Source organism: Ictidomys tridecemlineatus, chromosome 1 (assembly GCF_052094955.1).
Source record: "Ictidomys tridecemlineatus isolate mIctTri1 chromosome 1, mIctTri1.hap1, whole genome shotgun sequence".
NCBI lineage: Eukaryota > Metazoa > Chordata > Mammalia > Rodentia > Sciuridae > Ictidomys > Ictidomys tridecemlineatus.
In genome coordinates this window covers 14,640,096-14,664,129 of record NC_135477.1, presented here as the reverse complement: position 1 = coordinate 14,664,129, position 24,034 = coordinate 14,640,096, and the positions used below count along the sequence as shown (strand labels likewise).

General features: G+C 42.4%; 1 protein-coding gene across 5 annotated transcripts in view; it reads right to left on the bottom strand.

Annotated features, from left to right (window-relative positions):
• Window positions 1–22,702, bottom strand: part of Ablim1 (actin binding LIM protein 1) — a 186,827-nt gene extending 164,125 nt beyond the window's left edge. For 2 of the 5 annotated variants that reach the window (XM_078045070.1, XM_078045097.1), the window contains exon 1: window positions 22,364–22,701. In XM_078045070.1, the coding sequence (XP_077901196.1) occupies window positions 22,364–22,607 (244 nt within the window). In that variant the 5' untranslated portion in view covers window positions 22,608–22,701. Of the gene's footprint in view, window positions 1–22,363 lie in introns of all 5 variants that reach the window. The other 3 variants (XM_078045130.1, XM_078045138.1, XM_078045117.1) reach the window with 2 other exon arrangements.
• Between the last annotated feature and the right edge of the window lie 1,332 nt (window positions 22,703–24,034).

The following is a 24,034-nucleotide window of genomic DNA, read 5'->3' as shown; positions in this document are numbered from 1 at the left end:
CCGTCTAGGACCCGCCCCCAGCGCGGCGGGCCCGCTCCCAGGTCCGCCCAGCGAGCGCGCCCCGTGCTCTCCGCCGGCCGCGCCCTGCTCCGGGACTCTGCCCCCGGGGCTGAAACCACTCGCTACAGCTGCTGCTGCTGTAACAAATGCAAAATTCCACCGTCCTAATCTCCGGTCACTGACACCACCTTGCATTCCTCACTCGCGAGCCCAGGGAGAACCAGCGACGAAATGCTCCGGAGCCCTGGCTCCCTCCCAGGGTGTGATAAATGATTGCCAGAGGAGGGAGTCCGAGCCACAGCCAGGGGTTGTTTCCATAAGTAAAACTAGTCAATTGTTAGCTTATTAGTTTCCTACGGCAGCTTCTTTCAGGCAAACTGAGTAAGGAAAATTGGCCCTAATAGGAAAAAAAAAAAAATGCTAGTGCCAACTTCATTTTCCTATGAAAAATGAAATAATGGACATTTGATTTGCCCTATTACCCCGCCCCCATTTTACCAGAATGAGGGTGGAAGGAGAAAGGGACAGACTGAGAGCCAGCCTGGGAAGAGGACCTTTCAGGATTCATTTCCTTATCCAGGATCTAATTCAGGATCAAAGAAAAAACATGTGACTTATCCAGTTAGGCAGGATTGAGACTCCACTTCTCCCTGCTTGGTTGGGCTTTTCAAGACAAGATCTTCAGATATGTACCTGTGAGGGAGGAACCCTAGTTACAATCAAGGGGCAGCCTGCTCTAGCACCATCTGTAACCTGGATCAGCATGAACTTGACCCACACAGCATAGCTCCTGGCTTTTGATTTCTGACCCACCAGGTCACAGGCAGGTCTCCTGTGAGCAAGGGATGTCCTCCTTCACAAAACCGACACCCACCCCATTCCAGCACCTGTCTCCCCAGTTTAGATCACTGGGGTCCCCAATGCACATCACATACACGTGGAAGAAACATGATGAGCAAGAGGAATAGACAGACATCGCACCACTCAGGGAGAGCAGCAGATGGCCAACACATCTTTCAGAAACCAGAATGCACAGCCAGTATTAGACTGTATTTACTGCAAATATTGTAACGTGTTGGGTCTAAGAGAGCCAGGGGAACAGAAAGGAATGGAGTCAACCAACCTGCCTCAGCTTTGACTCAGAGGGTGGCTATGGTTTTAAATAAATTATGTTCCGCGGCATAGCTGGGGAGAAGGGAGGAAAATGGCCATTTCTTTCTGTTCCTCTCCGGCAGGTCTCTAAAGCTGGCTTTCTGATGTGTAACAGTAGCAGAGCTAAGCAGCTGTGACATTCCTACATCTGTGACTCAGGGCTTTACTATTAATAGCTTGAGTGTCTCAGTCTGTAAGTAAGGGCTAAGTCCCCTCTAGCCCCTTGGCCGTCTTTTCTGTGACATGCTTCTCCCACAATATCCTCCACCAGCACCGCAGCCCCACAGTGTCATGTTTTTCCTACAACAGCGGCCAGCTGGGGTATAAGTACTGAAGAGCCTTTAAGCAGCTTCTCCAACCTCCATTCATAAATGTGAGCCAAGATGAGAGGGATGGCATGGTTCAAGAGCATCTCTAAGACAAGCCCTTTGCATTCCCCAATTTTCATGGTTAAAACTGCACTTGTCTGCTTGTCCACCCCTCATCGCCCTCAGAGTCTTTAAAGAGATGTTGACAAGCAAAATCAACTGCAGAGAACGGGAATTAGTTCGTGTGATGGGCCTAGCAGGTGAGTTTATTTTGCTGTAATTTTGCTGCATAAATAGATCAGGACCTCACTTAGGCACTTTTCTCTTCAAGGCTCTGGTGATTTTCAGCTCCAGGGAAAGGGAACAGTGGGGCTGGAGTTGTAGCTCATGCTACATACATGCATGAGGCAGGGGAGAAAGAGAAGAAGAAGAAGAAAAGGATAAAAATTAAGCTACACTCTCTTTCTCTCCTCCACCCCCACCTCTGCTGGAATGCAAAAGTGGACACCATCTAGTCCAAACTGTAAATGCCATTGCTTCAATTTCTCTTTAACTTGAGATGAATGGCTTTTAATCCTGAGATTTAAGTTTACTAACCAAGCCGGTCCTATGTTGTAGTTCTGTATGTACCTGTGCACCTTTGGGGACAAATTGCATAGGGACAGAGTCTAGAGAGGCTCACTGGCATCTTGGGAGTCGGAGAGAGCAGAGTAACAGCTGGCGCCTGTTCATTTTCATAGAAGCCTTTTCTAAAGGAAAATACTACATAGTGGTTCAGAGAGAGCTCTCCCCCACCCCACCCGCAGTGTTTTCCATGGAAAGAATTTTTCTGTACCACAGTCAAAGTGAGTGAGTCACCAGCAGTTAGTTGCTAAATAACAGGCATATGGCAAAAGTCCCCCCCGACAATCAGACACTGCTACTTTAGGATAAAAGCATCCACTCTGCACTTTCTAGATAACCAGAGGGTATTGCTAAAGTTATTTTTGGAATGTGGGAGAGTAAAACCAAATTGTTTTGCCTCCTTGCCTCAGGACAGACTCCTTAAGAGCTTCGAGAACAGAAGCCAAGTGGAGATATTTTCTACTTCCAGTTAGAAATGCAGCAACATAAATCAAGAGGGAAAAAAGAAAAAAAAGAAAGAAATTTGTGGTTCATAAGAAAGAAGAGTTTTTTAAATTCTGATTTCAAAGAAATTATCTCAGTCTCATTCCACTCAGATGAGATAAGTTTTCATAATACAGACACTGGCCCACGGTTTTATTTGTTGTTTTATCCCCCCTCCTCCCCGAAACTGACTCACTACTTTTCATTCACTCACAGAATGAGGCAAGGATTGTCCACCACTGACCAACAGAGACCATTCTGTTGAAGAGAAAAGCTTGTTAGCATGCAGCCACTCTTGGCAAAAATTCAAGCATGTATCATTTCGATAGAAATGCCAATTAAGAGGAAAATGTTGCCATTTGAAAACATGCAGCCTGAGAGGGTCCTGAGCCTGCCGCCCAGGCACCTGTAGTGCAAGAATTTTGTGACCCCTCCATGGGCCCAAGAGCGCAGGTGTCCAAGTACATCTCATAACACCCCTGGGTCCCTGGGCAAGAGAGCACTCAAAATCCTTTCTAGCAGAATTTAGCAGAAAGAAATCTTGAGAATGAATTCTTTATTTGCTCCCTACTTAATGTTTGCACCTATCAACCTCACTTCAAACACTGATGGGATGTCCACTGTGTGCTAAGTCCCACACAGGCAGTACAGAAATATGAGGAGAGCAACCACTGCTTTGGAGGTGCTTAGAGTGGAGAAAATTCAGACCCACAAATATTCCCAGAGAAATTAGGAAGGTGTTAGACAACATGAGGCACAAGTGCTGAGCACTCCCCATCCTGGAGGCAGGAGAACAGGTGAGGACTGACAGGCCAAGGGAGGAGAGAGGGAAAGGTCATTCCATGCAGAAGATATGGCACATATGTCAAGAGCTTTGTAATGTTTTGAACAACCAATAAAAAAAAAGATTAAAAAAACAAAAAAAAAAAAAAGAAGAAGAAGAAGAAGATATGGCACAAGAAGGTATCAAATAGTTCACAGCTCATGGGCTGCAGGGGAAGCTCAAGATCCAGCAGGTGTGGGGTGGAGAACAGAGGGCTCTCAGTGCCACTCTAGGGAGGCTAGACCTTAGAAGTCACATGGCCAGCATCTCACCCCTGAGCTACCTTTCTTTCCAAATTGAGTTCTAAAGGCTTTGGCTAACTTTCTGTTCCCAAACATATTGGCTCCTCCTTCCAAACTGGGTTGCGTTGGTGAGTGCATTTCCAGTGGTTAGCAGACTGACATGCAATAGATGTCCCAGAAGTAGCTATGTTCCTTCTTTTATTTACACATTTCTCTGATAAATGGGACCAAGGGATAGACATCCATATGGGACATACAGCATGTTAAGAAGCACAACCCATTGGGATTGCCTTATCCTTCTGTAGTAGTGGCTTTACACTCCTGGAAGGCAACAAAGATTTCATGCTTTTCATCCCCCACCAGACTTCTGGGGACAGAACTATTTAGGGTGCTTTAAATGCAGATGTCTAGCATGACTCTAGTCTGTAAGGGTGAGGCCTTAGCTACAGTCAGCTTCTACAGTGACTGAGGACCCCTGGCCCCAAAAAACTGGCTTGCCAAACAGAAAGTTGGACGTGAGCTTTACAAATAGCTGTGCACATGCAGTCACATCTGAAAAGCAATCCGTATACTCTCAGTTGGCTAAAATAACAATCTGCCTGACAGTCACTTATAATCTTAATGAAAATTTATTGGAAGTGATGATTCCAAACTTTCCTACAGTCTGAGACAAATTCCTATGCGTCTAAGCCCTCTTGATCCTAACTCTGTGTCTTCAATTGACAATGCTTAGGATTTTTTCCAGATGAATTTCACAGAATCAATGCCCAGTAAAACTCCTGTCCTTGAGTTATTAAAGTGGAATTTTACATTTGTATCCAAACTTCCCTGTAGGCCTTCTCAAAAGCCAGTCCTGAGCTTAGACCTAAGGAATAGGTTGAAGCCCAAGAAAATGATAAAAATTATTAAGGTTTATCTAAATATAAACTATAAACAATATATAACTATATCTAAATATAACTATAAAAAATCCACTAAGGATATAGATGACAGTAAACACAAAGATCACTATCGTTCTATAAGTGTAATGGAACCTATTTCTAGAATTCAAAGGATTCTTCTTTTTTATTTCATTTTTTTTTTAATTTATTTGTGTGTGTAGTACTAGGGATTAAACCCATGGGCATTCTGCCATTGAGCTACATTCCCAACCTTTTTATTTACTCTTTTATCTATTTATAATTTGATTGTTTATTTATTTTGAGACAGGTAGACAGATATACCTGGCTCAAAGGATCTTTTGGTAAATTTCTCAGATTCTAGCCTAATTTCAGGTACATGAGAAGTTCTCAAGTCTAGAAATAGCCCTGAATTACTTGTGAAAACGCCATTATTAGCTTTCTCTCTTTTTTTAATATTTTCTAGGGAGAAATTCAGTTCTTGGTATATAAAAGCTCGTGCTTTCTAACAGGTGGAACTGGGATGCCCGTCCTGTCAAGGCTTTCTTCTTTCTGATATTTAACATCACCCATGCTCTGAACTTGACTTTAGGGCAATGAAGGATTTACATGTTAATATCTGCAAATGATTGTGAGCTCTCTCTCAAAGGGAAGTGGTCACGTTATGATGTCTGTGTTCACATAGCAATAGGCACAAAGTCGGAATACAAAATTTGATGACGACTGTTAGTCAGCTCTCCCTAGCTGTAACAGGTATCTTAGCTAATCAACGTATAAAGAGAAAAGGTTCATCTTGGCTCGCAATTTGGGAAGTTTCAGCCCATGGTTGATTGGCCCCATTGCTTTGGGGCCTGTGGTGAGGCACCTACCTTGATGGGGAGTATATGACAGAGCGAAAAATAGACACCTCATAGCTGGGACATGAAAAAAGGGAGGAAGGATTGGGGTTTTTTTTCCAGATGACTGAAAGACCCACCTCTTAAAATTTCCACCACCTCCCAACAGTGCCAAGCTGGGGACCAAGCCTTTAACACTATAGCACTAAGGCATGAATGTTGAAAGCTTACCATACGGCAAGTCCAAATTCTAAATAAGTATCCATTTTCTGTAATCAAATAGACTGGCTTGAAAATCCAACTCAAGTAAATTAAAAATAAATTCACTCTCTCTCATATGAAAATTGATTTAGCAATTACTTGAAAGTTCTAATAATTACCTTGGAAAGAAAGCAAGCTAAGAAGAAGCTCAACCATGTCCCCCTTGATAGCCTACCCTCACTACCACTTCCACCATCACTTCCTGAGCACCTATTACATGTCGGCCCCGTGCCAGTGTCTTTACGATCATCACCTCATTTAATCCTCGTAACATGGAGGAAGTACGTGTTATTACACTTTACCTGTGACGAGAGGGTCAGGTCTGTCATAGTTCAAAGCCATGGGCTCTGCCTTTTGGTGGCTGCAGCTTCCTTTCTACAGAGGTTGTTAATTTCTCTTCCCACTCCCTGACTACCCACACACTCATACTTGCACTTACATACACACACATGGGCAAACACACGTCTGTATATTAATGCCCATTGACTCCTCTGGCATTCCCAAAAACGCAGCACAATGGAAAATCTGTTATGTTTTCCCATGTTTTGTAGAAGAGTTGTCTCTCCTGATACCTTATCCTTCATCACTTCTTGGACCTCGTGTGATAGGACCTGTCAGTAAATAGCAGGTAACCTTGGCCTGTTGGGTTCATCTTTAGCAGGACAGGGTAAAATAGTATACCCAGATCCACACACCAATGCAGCTCAGTTATCCACCCTAATCACTCTCAAGGAACGGCATTTCTGTGGGTTACACAGAGACATTAAAAAAAAAAAAAAATTTTTTTTTTTTTGAGAATTTTTGAAAGGTTTACAAAACCCATATTGGCTTCCTTGTTCCTCCTCATGGCTCTCCTGATTGTGCCCCGGCACACTCCCAGAAAACAGCTTTTCTCTTATTCCCCTGGGATATTTCAGTCATCACGTGAGGGACAAGCCAAATACCACATGTGACATGCACAATCATGCCCGCATTTGCTGCACAGGAGGGGTGGCACTGCCTCTAGCATGTCACCAGTTCTCAGCACACAGAGAGAAGGGACAGTGCAGCCCATGCTCTGGTTTATGAAAATCCACAGCTTGCATGATTAAGCAGGCATTAAAGAGGAGGAAACCCGAAGGCCTACAGCAAGCCTGTCCAGGGTTACACAATCACCTAGAAAATGGGTCAAAACTCCTCACGTCTGGCCTCCTACCCGTGCTGAGTCTATTATGCCACAATGGCCACACAGACAGCCTGATCAAACACAGGCTGGGTTTAAATTCCAGCTCCACCACGTGCTGAGTGACCTTGGGCACATTATTTTCTCTCTGTGGGATTCAGAGGTCTCATCTGTGAATGGTAATAACACTCCACTGGGGAGGTGGTAGGAGGACGGCCGGCTTCACGGGATGTGGCCTGCTTAGTTGTACGGGGCCTTGTGCTTTGCTTACGTGCTTTGCTGTTACACTGAACTTTATAATAATTTGGCCAGGTGAAGTACAAGAAGAAAGTGGGGCATGCATTGTCAACAGGTGGGATTTGCACAGTATTCATCTCCCATTCCTGTTGCTCCGTGAGTACTGAATTCCAGTGGACCCAGGGCATATTGGAATTCAGGAACAGAAAGTGAGGACAAGGAACATACGTGACTGAGTCAACAGGGGAGCTAAACGGTTGTTTTTCATTCAAGCCATTTTCTTTGAAGGTAGAAAGAAGGCATTGGGAACCTGATCACTCCTGTTCCTGGCCTGATTAGCCAAGCTACCCACACTGAAAATGACAATACAGAAGGAAACGCAAAAACAGGACCGCCCCTGCCCCCTTCCCTTTCAGTCCCTGCTGACTCGTCAGTAAACCAAAGGTAGAGTATTGTGGAATAAGCATGTATTAAGGATGAAATAAAGTCAGGTGTGGTGATACATACCTATAATACCAGAGGCTAAGAAGGCGGAGGCAGGAGGATTGCGAGTTCAAAGCCAGCTTCAACAAAAGCAAAGTGCTAAGCAACTCTGTGAGACCTCGTCTTTAAATAAAATATAAAATAGGGCTGGGGATGTGGTCGAGTGCCCCTGGGTTCAATCCCAAGTACTCCTCCCACCAAAAAAAAAAGAATGAAAAATAAAATAAAACCACTGTGTAGGTTTGCCCAGCATTTCTACTGTTCTGGAAATACATATGTACTTTCAATCTATGAAATGGATTTGTATGATTTTAGTGACTCCATGTGTGAATTAAATGCTCTTATATTTGCATTTAAAATTGATATTATATTGTGCAAAAGAATAAAGGAAAAATTCAGGTTAATCATTTAAAATTTAATTTCACTATAGGACAACACTGAATAGCAATCAAAATGCTACAAGTTGGGAGAGAGATGAAAAGAAAGAAAAAAATTTATATTTTATATTTTGGCATATTTTTTCCTACATTTTGAATAAGGAGTTCCCACATTTTCCATCTGCATTGGACTCTGTGCTTGGCAATGGATGAGGATGAGAGTTGTTCCTTATGAAATGAAAGTGCCAGGCATAGAGAAGGGACACAATGAGGACTGATAGCAAATGCTATTGGTTAGCTTCTCATGCTTCATCAAATTACAACAGAATAGGATAAGTTCCAAAACTTCAAAATCCAGGTTTTCAAAACCATTTTAGGCTCTCAGGAGCTTTCAGTAGTACTGAAAACTGGGAATTTAACCTGTACTGACGTAAAGAAGTCACCCCCCTCCTGATACCTTGTCATGTGACCTTTGCTGGCAAATGAGTAAAAGCCATGCGATGCCACCAGTCCAGGAAAGCATGGCTTTGACACTAGGAAATCTTCCCAGGGAGAGGAAGGAATGCTCAGCTTCCTTGGTCATTCAACAAGTATTTACTGAGTGCTCACTAAGTCCTAGAAAATGTTTCTAAGTTCTGGGATACCACAGTGAAAAGAAGACAAAAACAAATCTCTGCTGTGGAAGAGTTCCCATTCTGGTTGGGGGTTGGCACAGTAAAACGTATGTGAGACTTAGATGTCTAGTTGACAGGAAGTGTTAAGTGCTGTGGAGAAAGATCAAGGGGGATAGTGTGGTTTTAAGCAGAGTGGTGGAGAAAGGCCTCTTTGAGAATTGGCCATCTGAGTAAACACCTGACGGAGGTGGAAGGATAAGCCGTCTGTACACCTGCAGAAAGCGCATTCCAGACAGGGAGGCGGGCGCTTCCCCGAGTCAAGGACATGCAAGAACCGGAGTGAAGGCAGAGAGGTGGAAGAAGTCAGGGTCCTTCAGCTCCTGTAAGGCCCTTGGCTTCTTCCATGAGTGATGGAGAGGGAGGTGAGAAGCCAGTGGGGGCTCTGAGCAGAGGCAGTCACAGGATCTGATTGTCCTCTCCATGGGATCCCTCTGGCGGATGTGACTAGTGAAGAAGAGCGGGCATAGACACGGGCTGCTGAATTAATGCATGAAATGAGACAGAGCTCAAGATTGAGAAGAATGTATGATAGAATGAGAGGGGGAAATGATTATAGAAATTAAGAAATGAAAACTGAGGACCAACATAGTATCAATACTAAGTAAGAAATGAAACATCAAAGAACAGAGCAGATGCCAATAAAATATCTAACTCCTAGCACAGAAAAGTTAAAGATAATTTCAATGAATGCAGAAGAAAGATACTTCAATAATAAAGATCCTTCAATAATATATAATAATTTATATATATAATGCAGAGAGCAGAGAGAGAGAGAGAAAGAGAGAGAGATAGAGTGTGAAGGCTTCAAATTTATGTCTGAGAAGTAGAGAATCTAAGAATTAGAAGATGTATTCAAGGATTAATACAACAGTGCCCTCCAAGATAAAGATAGATCTGAACTTGCAAACTTAAAGTGTATAGATTTAATATTTTGGCAATAGTTGATTCAGAACGCTAATCCAAGTCCAACATTAAGCTTTTGAACTTCAAAGGATATAATTTTCCAGGTATCAAGGCAAATAAAAAATAAAAAGCCTATCACCTAGGAAAAGAGAAAAACACAGACTACTCTTAGACTTCTCCACAGCAACATTGATGCTTGAAAGACAAAGGAATGTTTAAGTCAGCTTTGCATTTCTGTGATGAAAATATCTGACAAGAACAACTTAGAGGAGAAGTTTATTTGGGGCATACAATTTCAGATGTCTCGGTCCAAAGCTTACTTCATTGCCCTGGGCCCAAGGTGAGGCAGGGCATCAGGGAGGAAAGGCATGGTGGAGGGGCAGAGTTCCATTCATGGCAGCGAAAAAAAATAAGTTGAGGGAAAGGGTGGTAGGGAAGATGAACCCTTCCGGGCCATGCCTCTAGTGACCCACCTCTTCCAATCACAACCCACCTGGCTATAGTTACCACCCAGTCAGTCCTTTAAAACTAGGATGAGCTGATTGGATTGTGAGAGCTGTAACCTATCGTTCCACCTCCAAATATTCCTGCATTAATACAGGAATGTTAATAGGGACAACTCACATCCCAACTCTGACAGGAGCTATACCCGGGAGTCTTGGCAAAGGGAAGTGTGTCCCAAGAACCTTACACCTAGCCAAAATGATGTACAGACATAAAGACAATGGAGACCACCAAAAACCCAAATGTGCTCAGGCTGTACAAAACCATGAACCCTTCTTGGGAAAAGAATTTAACAACAATAGCCAGCCAATTAAGAGATGAGTCAAAATAAACTCAGGAATGCAAACTTACAGTAAAAGGAGTAGCGATGAACAGTGAATTCGGTTACAATGAAACTGAGACCATATAACTAGGTTATGGTTACAGAAGAGAATGAGAATGTTTTGAGCAAAGAACATGAAAACAATGTTATAACTAATGAAAACCTGGGGGTGGGTAGAAGAGGAGTACTACAGTGTCACTGTCCTTATTTACCCCACAGGAAGTAATGATGAGCACCAGTCTGTCCTGTGATTCTGAACGTAAGCATCTCAAAGAAACAATCTCAGATAACATCACCCAATTGCCTCATCTTTGCTTGGAGATGTGCAAAATCTCATCACTGCTTTTATAGCCCAGTTCCATTTCCTAGACTTGATAAGAAAGGATATCACAAGGCAAACGTATCTTCAGGGTTCCTTAAAAAAAAAAAAAGGGACATAGCATACTGTTCCCTTTTAACTGATTGTATCCAGATTCTGAGTTCAAGAAACAAAATTGTTCCTGATTCATTTATATCCCTACCATCTTTCCTCTAGAGACTGATGAATAAAACAAAGATGAATTAGTTCTAACGTTACTCAGCTTATCTTTCCAGTTATTTAGGCTATATATCCATGAAAATGCCATAGAATTCCTGTGGCAAGATTTTCATTTCTCAATACTCCCTGTCCAGATGTAAGAGCATTCCTTGGGAGACTCTGCCCAGCCATTTCTCCTCTGCCCTCATTCTGCCCCTCTTTTGGGAAGGCATTGAGCCATGACTCTTCCCCTTGGCTAGATACAGCCAGATTCTTAGCAGATACTGGATTGGAGAAAGACCCATATGTCAGTTGGCCAAGGACATACAGTACATATTCAGTCTTGAAAAAAGATGAATTGGGCCAATAAAGTTTTCATTCCTGAGAATCTGAAGTAAGAGATAGTCTCCATAAGAACCAGTCAGTAGTGGAGACTTGCATTTAAAAAGTAGGACCAGACAGAAGCAGGCATCACAGAGCCATGTATAGGGCCAAAGTTCTAAGGGGTGGAGTGTCAGAGGAAATCTAACAGGAGGGAGGAGACGGACATTCCCCTGAGCTGGGCTGCTGGTCCTGGAGCAGCATGGAAAAAAGGGACTGTAAGTTGTCCCTATTTTTATGCTAAAAAAGGGGGGAAATTTGCTTTGACTCACTGGTCACTTTCAGTTAGTCCACCACTCAAGATTACAGGGAACAATACCCTGAAGAAACCAAACATGTTCAACAAACATTTTTTTTTTTTCTCAAGCGAATCAGTAATTAATTGGATCATTTTACTGTGCAAACACAATGGAATTTGCGTGTACATGTACTGGGCTAAAGTGCTTCTTCCTGTAAAATATGTAAATGAGACTACTTGGGTGAACTTCAGTAACAGGGGTCAGAGCTCACATCTACCTCACAAACAAATATTCCCCCAATGTCTTTTCAGCCGGCAGTTAGGTTAGGGGGAAAAGGATGTGATTTATGACATTTATCAAGCTCTACATAAATGTGTCATTTTATTATGATATTCTATTGTCTAAATTTTAAAAAGGGAGCTTATACATATCCGTAAACAACTGAATATATCTGCAATTCAACCAGATGTGCTAGTCCTCTATGCCACTGTCCAACTGAGCTGCATTTTTTTTCCCTACATATTTTTATTGGTGCAGTATAGTGGTACATGCTGATGGATTTGTTGTTACATATTTGTACATGCCCACAATACCCAATATAACAATATACTTTGGCCAATATCACTCCCCAGCACTTCCTCCCTCCCTGCCTCACACCTAAGTCCCTTTCTTATATTGATCTCCCTTCATGAGATCCACCCCCATCTTTTCCTTTTTCCTGTCTAGCTTCCGTATATGAGAGAAAACATATGTCCCTTAACTTTCAACGTAGTTTTGATTTGCATTTCCCTAATTGCTAAAGATGCTGAACATTTTTTCATATGCTTATTGGCCATTTGTATTTTTTTTTTTGAGAAGTATCTGTTTAATTAATTTGTCCATTTGTTAACTGAGGTATTTGATTTTTTGGTGTAAAGTTTTTTGAGCTCTTTAACTTTATGAGTTTGACTTATTTTGCATAATATAATAGTCTCTGGTTCCATCCATTTTCCTGAAAATTCTGTAATTTCATTTTTCTCAATGGCTGAATAAAACTCCATTGTGTGTATATATATACATATATATCACATTTTCTCTATCTATTCATCCTCTATGGACAACTAAGCTGGTTCCATAGTTTGGCTGTTGTGCATTGTACTGCTATAAACATGAGTATTCCTATATCATTGTAGTATGATGATTTTAATTCTTCAGGATAAATACTGAGAAGTGATATAGCTGGGTCATATGGTGGTTCCATGACTAGCTTTTTGAGGAACCTCCATACTGATTTCCATAGTGGTTGTACTAATTTAAAATCCCACCAAGGGTGTAAAAGAGTTCGTTTTTATCCACGTCCTCCCCAGCATTTGTGATTATTTGTATCCTTGATGGCTGCCATTCTGACTGGGGTGACATGGAATCTCAAAGTAGTTTTGATTTGCTTTTCCCTAATTGCTAAAGATGTCGAACATTTTTTCATATGTTTATTGGCCATTTGTATTTTTTGAGAGGTATCTGTTTGATTCATTTGCCATATATTAATTGGGGTATTTGATTTTTTGCTGTAAAGATTTTTGAGTTCTTTATATATTCTAGATATTAATCCTCGGTCAGAAGAGCATCTAGCAAAGAGTTCCTCCCACTCTTTAGGTTCTGTTCTCTCTTCACATTCCTAATTGTTTCCTTTGCTGTGCTGAAGCTTTTTAATTTGATGCTATCCCATTTATTATCTCGCCATTATTTCCTGAGTGTTAGGGGTCCTATTGAGAAAGTCATTGCCCGTGCCTATATGTTGGAGTGTTGACCCTACATTTTCTTCTAGGAGTCGCATAAGTTCTGATCTAATTTCTAGGTCTTTGATCCATTTTGAGTTGATTTTTGTGCAGGGTGAGAGAATAAGGGTCTAGTTTCATTCTTCTACATGGATAACCAGTTTTCCCAGCACCGTGTATGTTTTTGGCACTTTTGTCAAGAGTCAGATGACTATAAATGTGTGGGTTTGTCTCTGTGTCTTCTATTCTGTACCACTGGCCTGTACCAACAGGCACTGCATAGAGAAAATGAACTGGATCAATCTTGGTATCTTTCTTAATGAAGAAGCTAACCAAGAAATGAGTAGGAAGCAGCTGCTTGCATCCTCGTTAAACTCTTAACTGCCCAACTGAACCAGGGTCTATGTGACATCACGTTCAGCTGAAGTCTTGCTAAACAAATTAATGACACATAATATTACCATTAGGGATAATACTGGACAGATTGATGACCTCAGCAACTCATTACTTATGAAATAGCCGCCACTCCAGCAGGACTGCTGGCTACCAAAGTGATGACAGAGTTTGTGCCCCTTAAGGACAAGTCTGGCCTGCGGGAAGGATAAGAGATGAACGGACCCAGCCACACACTAGAATCACACGGCAGCCTGTCAGGGAAAAGACTGATATGAAACAGAACTGAAAGTTGTCCCACTAGACCAGAACATTCCAGCGATGTCAGAAATGACCTTACAAAATATCTGGGCCATCATGGACAGAAGGGAGAAGGCTGGATGCTGGCAGTGGCCTCAATAACTTGACCTTTCATCCCAAGTCCATCTTTATCCCATAGGGTCTTATTCTGTGTCATGAGAATTCTCTTTCTCTACTGGGCTACATGTAAACCTTTGCCAACTGGGTTTTTCTGGGCACTAGAGTTGGAATGTTCCCAGCCTCTGAAAAATTTCAGTTGCTGTCTTTGCCTGTGGAACTTGGAGTAGGAGAGACTTCTAAACAGCAAGCAAATGAATCTTGGGGCTAGTAAGACACTTTCAGCATAAATAAGTAAATCAATTAAATAATGTCTCAGAGTAAAGGCCTTGCTTTTCTTTACACAGTATGCCTATAGACCTCTAGGCTGTACGGATATAAGCAGTTTTGAAGATTAAAGATATAGGACATAAATAGATATGAATGTATGCTTTGTTTGTTTGTTTGCTTGTTACTGGAGAATGAACCCAGGGGTGCTTTACCACTTAGCTACATCCCTAGCTTTTTTAATTTTGTATTTTGAAGTAGTCTCACTAAGTTGCTTAGGGCCTCACTGAGTTACTCAAACTGACTTCAAACTTTTGATTTTTCTGCCTCTACCTGTGCACCACCACAGCTGGCTGGGATTTTTTTATTTTGGTGAAAACAAGTTATTTCACCGATAGGAGGAACTTGGGTTTAATTTTAAATTGTATCTAGTGATAGGAATGCAAAATAATTGTGGAAAACAGTTTAGTTGTTCCTCAAAAAAAAGTTCAATATAGGATTGTCATGTCCCAATAATACACTCAAGAGAATTGAAAATACATACAAAATGTTGCATATAGCGTTCAGAGAAGCATTATTCATAATAGCCCCAAAGCGGAAACCATGCTAATGACTGGTAAATATGTAAAGATAATGTGGTATATCCATATAATGGAATTTTACTGGACCATAAAAAGAATGAAATATTGATACAGACCACAACATAAGTGAACCTTGAAAACATTATGCTAAGTGAAAGGGGTGGAAGACAAAAGGTCATGTCATAGGACTCCCATTATATTAAATGTCCAAAATAGACAAATCATGGACACCTGGAATAGATGAGCAGTTGCCAGGGGTCAGGTTATGCCAGTAATAGAGTGACTCCTAGTGGGTACAGGGTTTCCTTTGAGGGGGATAAAACTGCTGTGCAATTAGATAGTGGTGATGGTTATAGATATACTTAAAATTATAGAACTGTACATGTTAGAATGACCAATTTTTTGAAATATATCTCAGTTTAAAATGTGCAAAGTACCTTTATTTACCAAGCACTTTGTTATACACTGGAGAAATTGACCACTAACACAACTCTTGCTAATAAGGAACTTACTGGCTGGTAAGTTAGACTCTATAGATACAGTCCAGCATAAAGGGTCTCAGATAGTAATTTGTGCATCATACGGAAGGACCCAATAAGAGGACCGTCCCCACCAGAGCTAGGTGGCAAATAAACTAAAAATACATTTGAATCCTCTGGTCTTCTCTTCCACCATATTAAAAACTAAGAAAGGAGGCCCGGAGGTCTTGATCCAATACCACCTCTGATCAAACAACGGAACTCTGAGAAAGTCATTTACTTCTCTGGGGCTCACTCTCCTGCTCTCTATAAAAGTTAAATGTTTGATTTATTTGCTATTGAATTGAAGTTTTATTTTTATCTTTAAGAAACATTTAAAGCCTAGCACGGTGGTGCATGCCTATAATCCTGGTGATTTGGGAGGCTGAGGCAGGAGGATCCAAGTTCAAAGACCTCAGCTACTTAGCAAAGCCATAAGCAACTTGGCAAGACTCTGCCTCAAAATAAAAAATAAAAAAAAAATTAAAGGGGCAGGGATATAGAGAAGTAGTAAAATGCCCCTGGATTCAATCCCCAGGAAAAAAAAATTCTAGAATTCTAAAGCATATCACTGCCCACCTAGAGTTTTGACATTTTTAATTTGAAGGCCCTAGGAATCTGCCTCCAAAGGACTTCTCTAAGGCAGTCTGAATGCAGTGCCTTCTGCAGGCTGAGCAGGGAACCATCATTCTCCTGGCCTCTCTGTACCCCAGTGAACAGCACACAGATGACGATGTCGTCCTGTTGGCACCTTCATCTTGCAATCCAGGGATGGAGTCACGTCCCTGTTGACTACCTGGCCACACCAATGACTAGCACAGCCCACTTGACCTTTCTGCTGGTAGTTGTGTCGGTGCCCAGCGCCATCACAAGCTCATGGCTGACTTGCCAGGCTAACAGGACTCTGTAATCATAAGCACTGGGCCATGTTCCAGCCTCACTGGGACCACATCATGCCAGGTCAGGGGTGTCTCAGAAGGTAGGCTGCTCTTGGAAAGAGCCATACCTTTTTAAAGCCAGTGTAAAAAAGATGTCAAACACTACACTTAAACAGACCATCTTACCCTCTAACTTTAGATTAGTTTTTAAACACATATAATTAAAACAGACCAGGCATTTCAGCATATTTATTTACTCCAGAGAGTAATTTCCATGGGAAAATTTCATGTGAAAGTAGTAACTTGCCCACATTCTTGGGCCTAAAAATAAAACAGAGAAACAAAAACAATCAATAAAACAAAAACAAGAAAGACTGCACCGAGCAGATTCAGACACTTGAAATAAGTAAAAAAAAAAAAAAAAAAAGAATCTTTTTTTTTCTTTCTACTCTATGAATAGAAATTTTCCTTTCCTGCTCCTCATCTCAGCCACTTGAATGCAGGGGACCATTTTACCCTCACTGTGTCCTACTGCCGTCATTCATTCCTGCAAACATTCACTCATTCACTTACACTCCTACTGCTCTTTCTCCATGCCAGGGACTATAATGGGAAAAAATATGAGCATGACTCCCTAGATGCCCTCAGGAGGGACTCAGCATGCTAAAAGACAGACCGAGGCTAATAAATAGGCCACCTGAACAGAGACGTAAGCAGGATGCTACGAGAGCCCAGCAGAGGATGAGGCAAGAGGCAGGAACCAGCCTCCCCAGGGTGAGGAACAGGGAAGGCTGCAGAGGCCAGCAGAACAGTGGGTCCAGAGCAAGGACAGGGCAGACAGGCCTCAGTGACAGAGAAGTCCGCTGCGGGTGTGTGTGGGTTAACCGTGGGACACAATAGGAAGGCCAGGCTTGACGGTCAAGGGCTTAAAGGGTATGATTCTGGGAAATCTGATTAAACTAATGGACTGAGAGCTGCAGGCAGCTAACAGGGGTTACTGGTAACTGTAAATCAAAGAAAGTCAGAACAAAAAGGCAAACTATCTAATGCTTTACCAGACAGCCGAAACCTCAGCTCTCTCTGCCCGTGCCCTGCCAAGACCTAGAAGGAACTGGCCACCACATGTCATTTCCATCCTCAGCAGATCACAGGTCAAGCAAGACTGCTTTTTAAAGAGAACCAAGTCTCCCAACAGACCAGATGAGACACGGCCATAGAGACCGTGCCCGTGCTGAGAACAGCTCCTGATAGGCAGCACAGGCCTGTCACTACTTTGTATCCCTGAACAGTCACAGTCAAGCCATGGGTCATCAGAGCGGGGCTGGGGGTGGGGGCAGACATCCTCTTTCCAATCTCCCAGGATACATTTTTTTTTTTCACAGCCAAGCAAAATACCTACCTCAGTTTTAACTGAGGGTCTTCAGACTTGAGCCTAAGGGTTGTGAGGATTTGAAATCTTTTCCCCACCATGGCCTCTCAATACCCCCAGAAAGATGCTACAGAAAAACTCCAGTATCTTGAAGCATCTGCTCAATGGTCCCTTTTGGCCATTGTCCCACAACTCCCAAGACCTTCCCTGGGCCCTCTTATGTTTGTGTCTGGGGCTATGGACTAACAGCAGTGAATGAAGTGAGAAGAGGACATGAAAGAAAAGTTAAATAACCACAATGTTAGATATTACTTGCTTGAAGACAGGTTGATATCACTTTGAGAATCAACAATGTACATATGAGATCCTCTCAGTTAGGTGACGTCTAAGTGCTGGGGTCTTAGGAGACCATCCCTGGTGAAGGCGATCCCTAGGGGCATGCTGAATACACATGCAGGCCCCAGCAGGTGCTAGAAGCAGGGGAGTTTCTTCCTATCTTCAGGGATATACATTGTTCTTCCAGGGAGGGGGCTGCCAAGTCCACTTCAGTCTCCAGCCTTCAGCCCAGAACATTCTTCTTTGGGATTTGGACTCAGCTGACTTACATAATCACTGAACCCTCTCCAGATATCCTTAGAGCTTTGATTAGCAGTGCCAGACTCTTCTTGGTTGCTTGTCAAGAAGGTAAATCACTCTAAATAGGCTTTTTCTTTTGTACTAGACCTAAGAGCTCAACAGGACAGAAAGAAACTCAGATTTGAAACTTTAATTTCCTACAGTAGAGTGCAGGGAAAACCAATACAAAACAAAACAAAAACCCCTACAGGTAATGTGCATTTATGAATCAGGGAAGAGAAATCTTTGCTAATTTTTCTGACATAAGCAATTTGTTTTATGAAAGTCCTCAAATTTGGGTTGCTATTGGACTCAATTACAAAGTTATTTACTAACTTTCTGTGTGCCTGTGTTCACCAGAACTCGTGGATGACCCATGGAGGCAGTTCTACATAATTGTCAAGACTATGAAGTTAGGTGTCAGGCAGACCTGGGTCCAAGTTTAGCTCTTCCACTCACTACTTATGTGACCTTAGGTGGGTCTCTTAACTGTATGATAGTCTCAGTTTTCTCATATGTAAAATGAAGATTAAAATAGTTTTTGTTGAATTGTTGCAAATATTAAACGAGGGAAAAAATATAAAATACTTCATGACCTTTGAGACCAACAGATGCCCAATGAATGACAGCTAAGCCCCTTCAACAGTGCTGCGTCCTCAGAGGGTCATACCCACTTGCAAAAGTGATTTGTATGTTCACTGATATATTTGTTTTGTCCACATGTCCCAGCTTCTTCCTAATTCCTTTCCTGTTCTTAAGTGGGGAAAACAGTTCCTTCCCTACCAACTTCCTAGGGTTGTTTTGAGCATGACAAAGGACACAGGGACACTTGGAGAAGCATGAAGCCCTGCACAGCTCAAAGCAGGAGCTGAGAATCAGACAACAACAGGAAGCTACAGCATCTTGAGGCCTTTCTGGCAGCTGCAGGAGGCCTTTGCCAAATATTCCCAAGTACTCTGCCAGGAGCTGCTCCTGAGCTCACTGGTGCTCTGCTAGCACAGGAACAAGCGGGACTGCGGGAGGGGCACCTTCCTCTGAGCACCTGTCCTAAGCAGGATGTGCTGAGCACACATACTGGCTTCCTGGGAATCCTACTTCCTGTGCTGCATTTACAGACCTGAGCTCCAGCAACACAAAAATTGCATTGCTCTTTCTTCATGGTGGTGGAAGGCAACCATCAAAATCATTCTAAAAACATAAACTATTTTTATTATTGTAGATAACTTTTAGTGTATGTTTGTATGTGCCAAAATATTAGACACTTGATATGCATGTTGTCATCTAACCTTCATAATCAATACTGCCCCTAGACCTGGGCAAGCAGGGTCCCTATCCGTGACTTCCTTAAAAATGTCCAAGTCCCTTTCTGGTATCTGGGACCAACAATGCTATCAGGGTGGGACATTTCAGGTTCCTCCTCAGAGTTCTCTCCAATAATGATCATCTTCTACATCTCTCCATGCTTGATAGAGGTGGACCAGATGCCTGGAGTAGTCCTGGGCATCATGCCAATGGAGTTTTTTGGTGGTGGGGGTGGGCTTTGAGATGACTCCATTCCAGGAGAAGAGCATGAAAGGCAATTGCTTCCTCAGGTTGGCATGACATTTCATTCCCATGGTTGAACAAGAGTGGGTCGTGGACACACAAAAAGAAATTATTTCTAGAGACAAGGACCCTCCCCACAAAAAAAATGCCCAGGGTCCCATGTGGTGGTGAGGAATCTATTCTTAGCATTAATATAAGGTGTGCACTCTTCCACATATTTTACAGAGAGGGAAACAGAGACTTGGAGATACCAACTTCCCAAAGTAACACATTTAGAGAGCAGAAGAGCCAGGATTCAAATTCTGGAAGGTCCAACCTTAAAGCACAGCAACAGCTAATCTCCCAGATTTCCTTATCTGCCTCCACTAAGATGCGGCTGCCCCAGTGAGGCTTACCCTTTCCTTATCCCAGGGCTTTTTGATGCTGTTTATTGTTCTCTCACGACTGAACCTGCTACAAGCCATCATGCAGCATGCTCTCATTCAACTACACTCCACCTGGATCCCTGACCTCCTGCCTTCTCCTGCTGACAGACCTTCTCTTTCAGGAACAGCCACAGCTTATTCCAAAAATATCTGATTTGATTCTCTTTCAGTAGAAGTATTCAGTAGAAGCACCAAAGCCATCAACCATAAAATGTTAGCCCCAGCAGAAATCCCCATGCTTGGTTTTTATCCTAATTTGTGGAATAATTTTTTTTCTTCAAAAAAAGAGATTTTAGGCACCCACCAGATGTGGGGCCAATATTTGAGGGAGGTGCCCAAAGCTGCAGGAGGCATGGTCACCTGGTCCTGAGCAAAGTGTTTTTGGATTGGCAGAAGCCATGGTTTCTCCATCCTCACTCCTTGCTCTCCTGAAAGGCCTGAGCTAGAGTATGAAGTAAAGACTATTGGAGAGAGAAAGGACTGATTTTGACAGTGTGAGCAGTTGACTAGGTATCACTCGTAAAGGCATGTTACAAGGGGCTGTCACCATCAGCATCAGTTGGGATCGGAATCCTGTCGGGCCTTAACACTGTGCTGGCCACCAGCCCCTCCTTGTCCTAGTCAAAGCTCAGTACAGCCACAGTATGATGTCACATCACACTCACAAGGATGGCTAGGATCAAAGTTAGATAAGAGCATGTGCTGGTGGAACCTGTGTATGAAATGGGAACACATATATGTTGCTGGTGAAAATTAAAAATGGGGCAGACACTTAGTAAAATAGCCTAGAAATTTTTCAGAAGTTTGAACATAGAGTGACCATGGGTCCCAGAAATTCCACTCCTAGGCATGTGCCCAAGATAACTGAAAACATGTCCACACAAAAACATATACCTGAATGTCCACGCTGGTGTTATTCATAACAGCCAAAAGGTAAAACAACCTCAATATCCACCAACTGAGAAAGGGATAAACAGAATGCCATTAATCCACACCATGCAACATGGCTCAGCCCCAACAAGGAATGAAGTGCTGGTACATGCTCTAACTTAGATGAACCTTGGACACACTACGCTCGGTGAGAGAAGCTAGATGCAAAAGACCATATATCATATGATTCCATTCCTATGAGATTTCCAGAATAAGGAGATCAACAGAGACAGAAAGCAGATTTGTGAATTCTTAAGGATGGGGAGTGGGGCTGGAAGAGTTGAGGTGGGGAGGAAATAACTAAAGGGTATAGGGTTTCTTTTCAAGGTAATGAAAATATTCTAAAATTCACTGTGGTGATGACTGCACCTATCAATGATTGTACTAAAACCCACAGAATTGCATACTTTAAAAATGAGTAAATTATACAACATATGAATAGCTGTTAAAAATGAATTGCAATGAAACAGCTTAATTTAGGCTAACTACTTTTTCTCACCCAAATTAAAGCCACCTTGCCCTCCTCTCTGGCTGTCCCAGAATTACCAGGTATTAGTATGCTTTCTGTCATTCTTGACTCAACTACAAAAATATGTAAGGACTGTGTCTCATAGCCTTCTGCCTCCTGTACTAACTCAAGGACTGATTTTGACAGGGTGTGGCCAGATGGGCAGGTATCATTGTCATCAGTAAAGGCACCATTACAACTCCCGACTCTGAAAACCACATCCTCAGACCTGGCTTTCTCTATTTCTTTCCCTGGCAGAAGGATCAGTGGCTACCATTTAAATGGACATCACTGAAAAGAAGTATCAGTAAGTTCTCTCAATATGAAAAACTATTTTTCTTTTCTTTTAAAATATTTCACGACAGCTCTCCCCAGGTGGCAGCACAGTTTGAACTCCAAACTTTATTTAGGTCACCCCTCACTAGACTCACTCAGCTGCCTGCAATATTTCTTCTTTATTCCTCCTTTGTTATATGAAAGAACAACATCTATTGATAGAGATCATTCTTTTCCATCTCACTTGCTATTACTAAAACTAATAATTGTAAAGGCTTGGAAAGAGACACATTTGTTATCGAGATTATAAAATCATGGGCTGAAATACTCTCAGAGTTGAGCTCCACAGCTGTACTTGGGTTACATTCTCCATTTCTTCTACCTTCCCTCCAATTAATTATATATTAAGGTTAGTGTTTCCTTTGAAGAACACTTTGGGAAGCATGGTTTAGATAGTACTTTGTTACTTATGTCAATCACAAAACACGAAACCATGTCCAGAGTGGGCTCTTTTACTTACCGAAAGGATCACAGCTGTCCAACCCGTGCTCAGGTGGGCCACGGTCCTTGGGATACAGAAACAACAAATAGGCAATGGTGGCTTGCCTGGGAGCAGAGTAGGGCATCCCAGGGACACTCAGGTCCTGGACAATCAGTCTCCTTCTGAAAGAGCCCCTGGTATTGCTTCTGTCAGATGAAGTGACTTTGCTTTTCTCAGAGAGGCACAGTCTCCCCAGACACTTTAAGCCAAGGAAGGAAGGCATTTTGGGGTGGATGAGAAAGCAATGAGGAATGGATACCAGGAGCCCAAGAAACTGTGCTGCACCAGAGTGTGTTCTCTCTCTCTCTCTCTCTCTCTCTCTCTCTCTCTCTCTCTCTCTCTCCTCTCCTCTCCTCTCCTCTCCTCTCCTCTCCTCTCCTGAATCTCTATGATCTCTTTCTTGCACTGCCCAGAAAAGAAGATTAAGAAAGATGTATTTAAGAGATTACCCTTCAAGAGCTTAGGGCTCCATATTCTCAGTCAGATGATTAGGTATAAAAACAGCCACTACCAGGAACTCAAGGCGACGTGGGTCTGAGACATGAATGCATGTTTGAAAACAAGGTTGATGCTGAATCTAGAGCAAAAGAACAGGGCTGCAAAGCCTAAAAGAATTCTGCAAATATTCCTAGAATATCCACATCATCTGGAAGAGTACTAAGAATAGGCCCAGGCATGTAGACTCATGTGTATATAATCTAAAAATACATAACAAAGGAGAGAAAAAAAACCTCCAGGGTAACAGTTCCAGGTTCTCCAGCATTTCAGATCTCACAGAGCAGGGACCTCAATTAAAGTTCCTCAGTTTCAACTAGTGACAAGTCCAGCTCCAGGCCACAGTAATCATTTCCTTTCCATGTTCTACAGGGGGACTCTTTCCCCTCGTGCCATCAAAATCCTCTGTCTCTTTCCACTCGTCCAAAGCTAATAATAGTTTCAAAGCTGTTTCATGGTTTTTTTCTGTTCTTGCAGAATCAGCAGAATTGGAGGGAGGAGACAGAAATGCCGGGTTTTCACAATGCTATTCTGTTATATGCTGGCAGGGCTCTCACTCAATTAAGGGGCTGATACACAAAGGACAGCCCTGGTAATGGGCATCTATCCTCTGACACCTACATGGGAATGTCAGGTATGATATGTGAGTCCATAACCATGCAACGGTCACAAATCCAAGTGGACAAACCCACACCACTGCTCCTTCACTGGGCTATGAGGTCCTAATAAAATTTTCTTTTCATTAAAACCACTTTTATACTTTAAACAGAATAAGATTACCAAGGTGGAAAAGCCCTCCAAGACCATCCAGTTCAGTGGTTCCCTGCGCTTAAGAATCATCTGTGGAATTTTCAAAAACTACAAAATCTAGGGCACCAACCAGACCTCCACGTGAGATTCTGTGGAGCCCAGGAACTCCTATTTCTAAAAGTTCCCCAGACCAGAGCCAGCATTTGGGAAACCCTGGTCTACTCCAGCATTTCAGAAGAAGCCCTAGTAAGCCTCAGAGAAACCGAGAGACTTTTGTATGACAATCTAGAAAGCCTGGGAGGAGCCAGTCCCCCACACAAAACTCTTCTTTTCATAGTAGTCAAAACCTTCCGCCAAGGTTCTGGGCGAATGAAGAAAGAAAAGAAATCCTTTCTTCATTTGTTT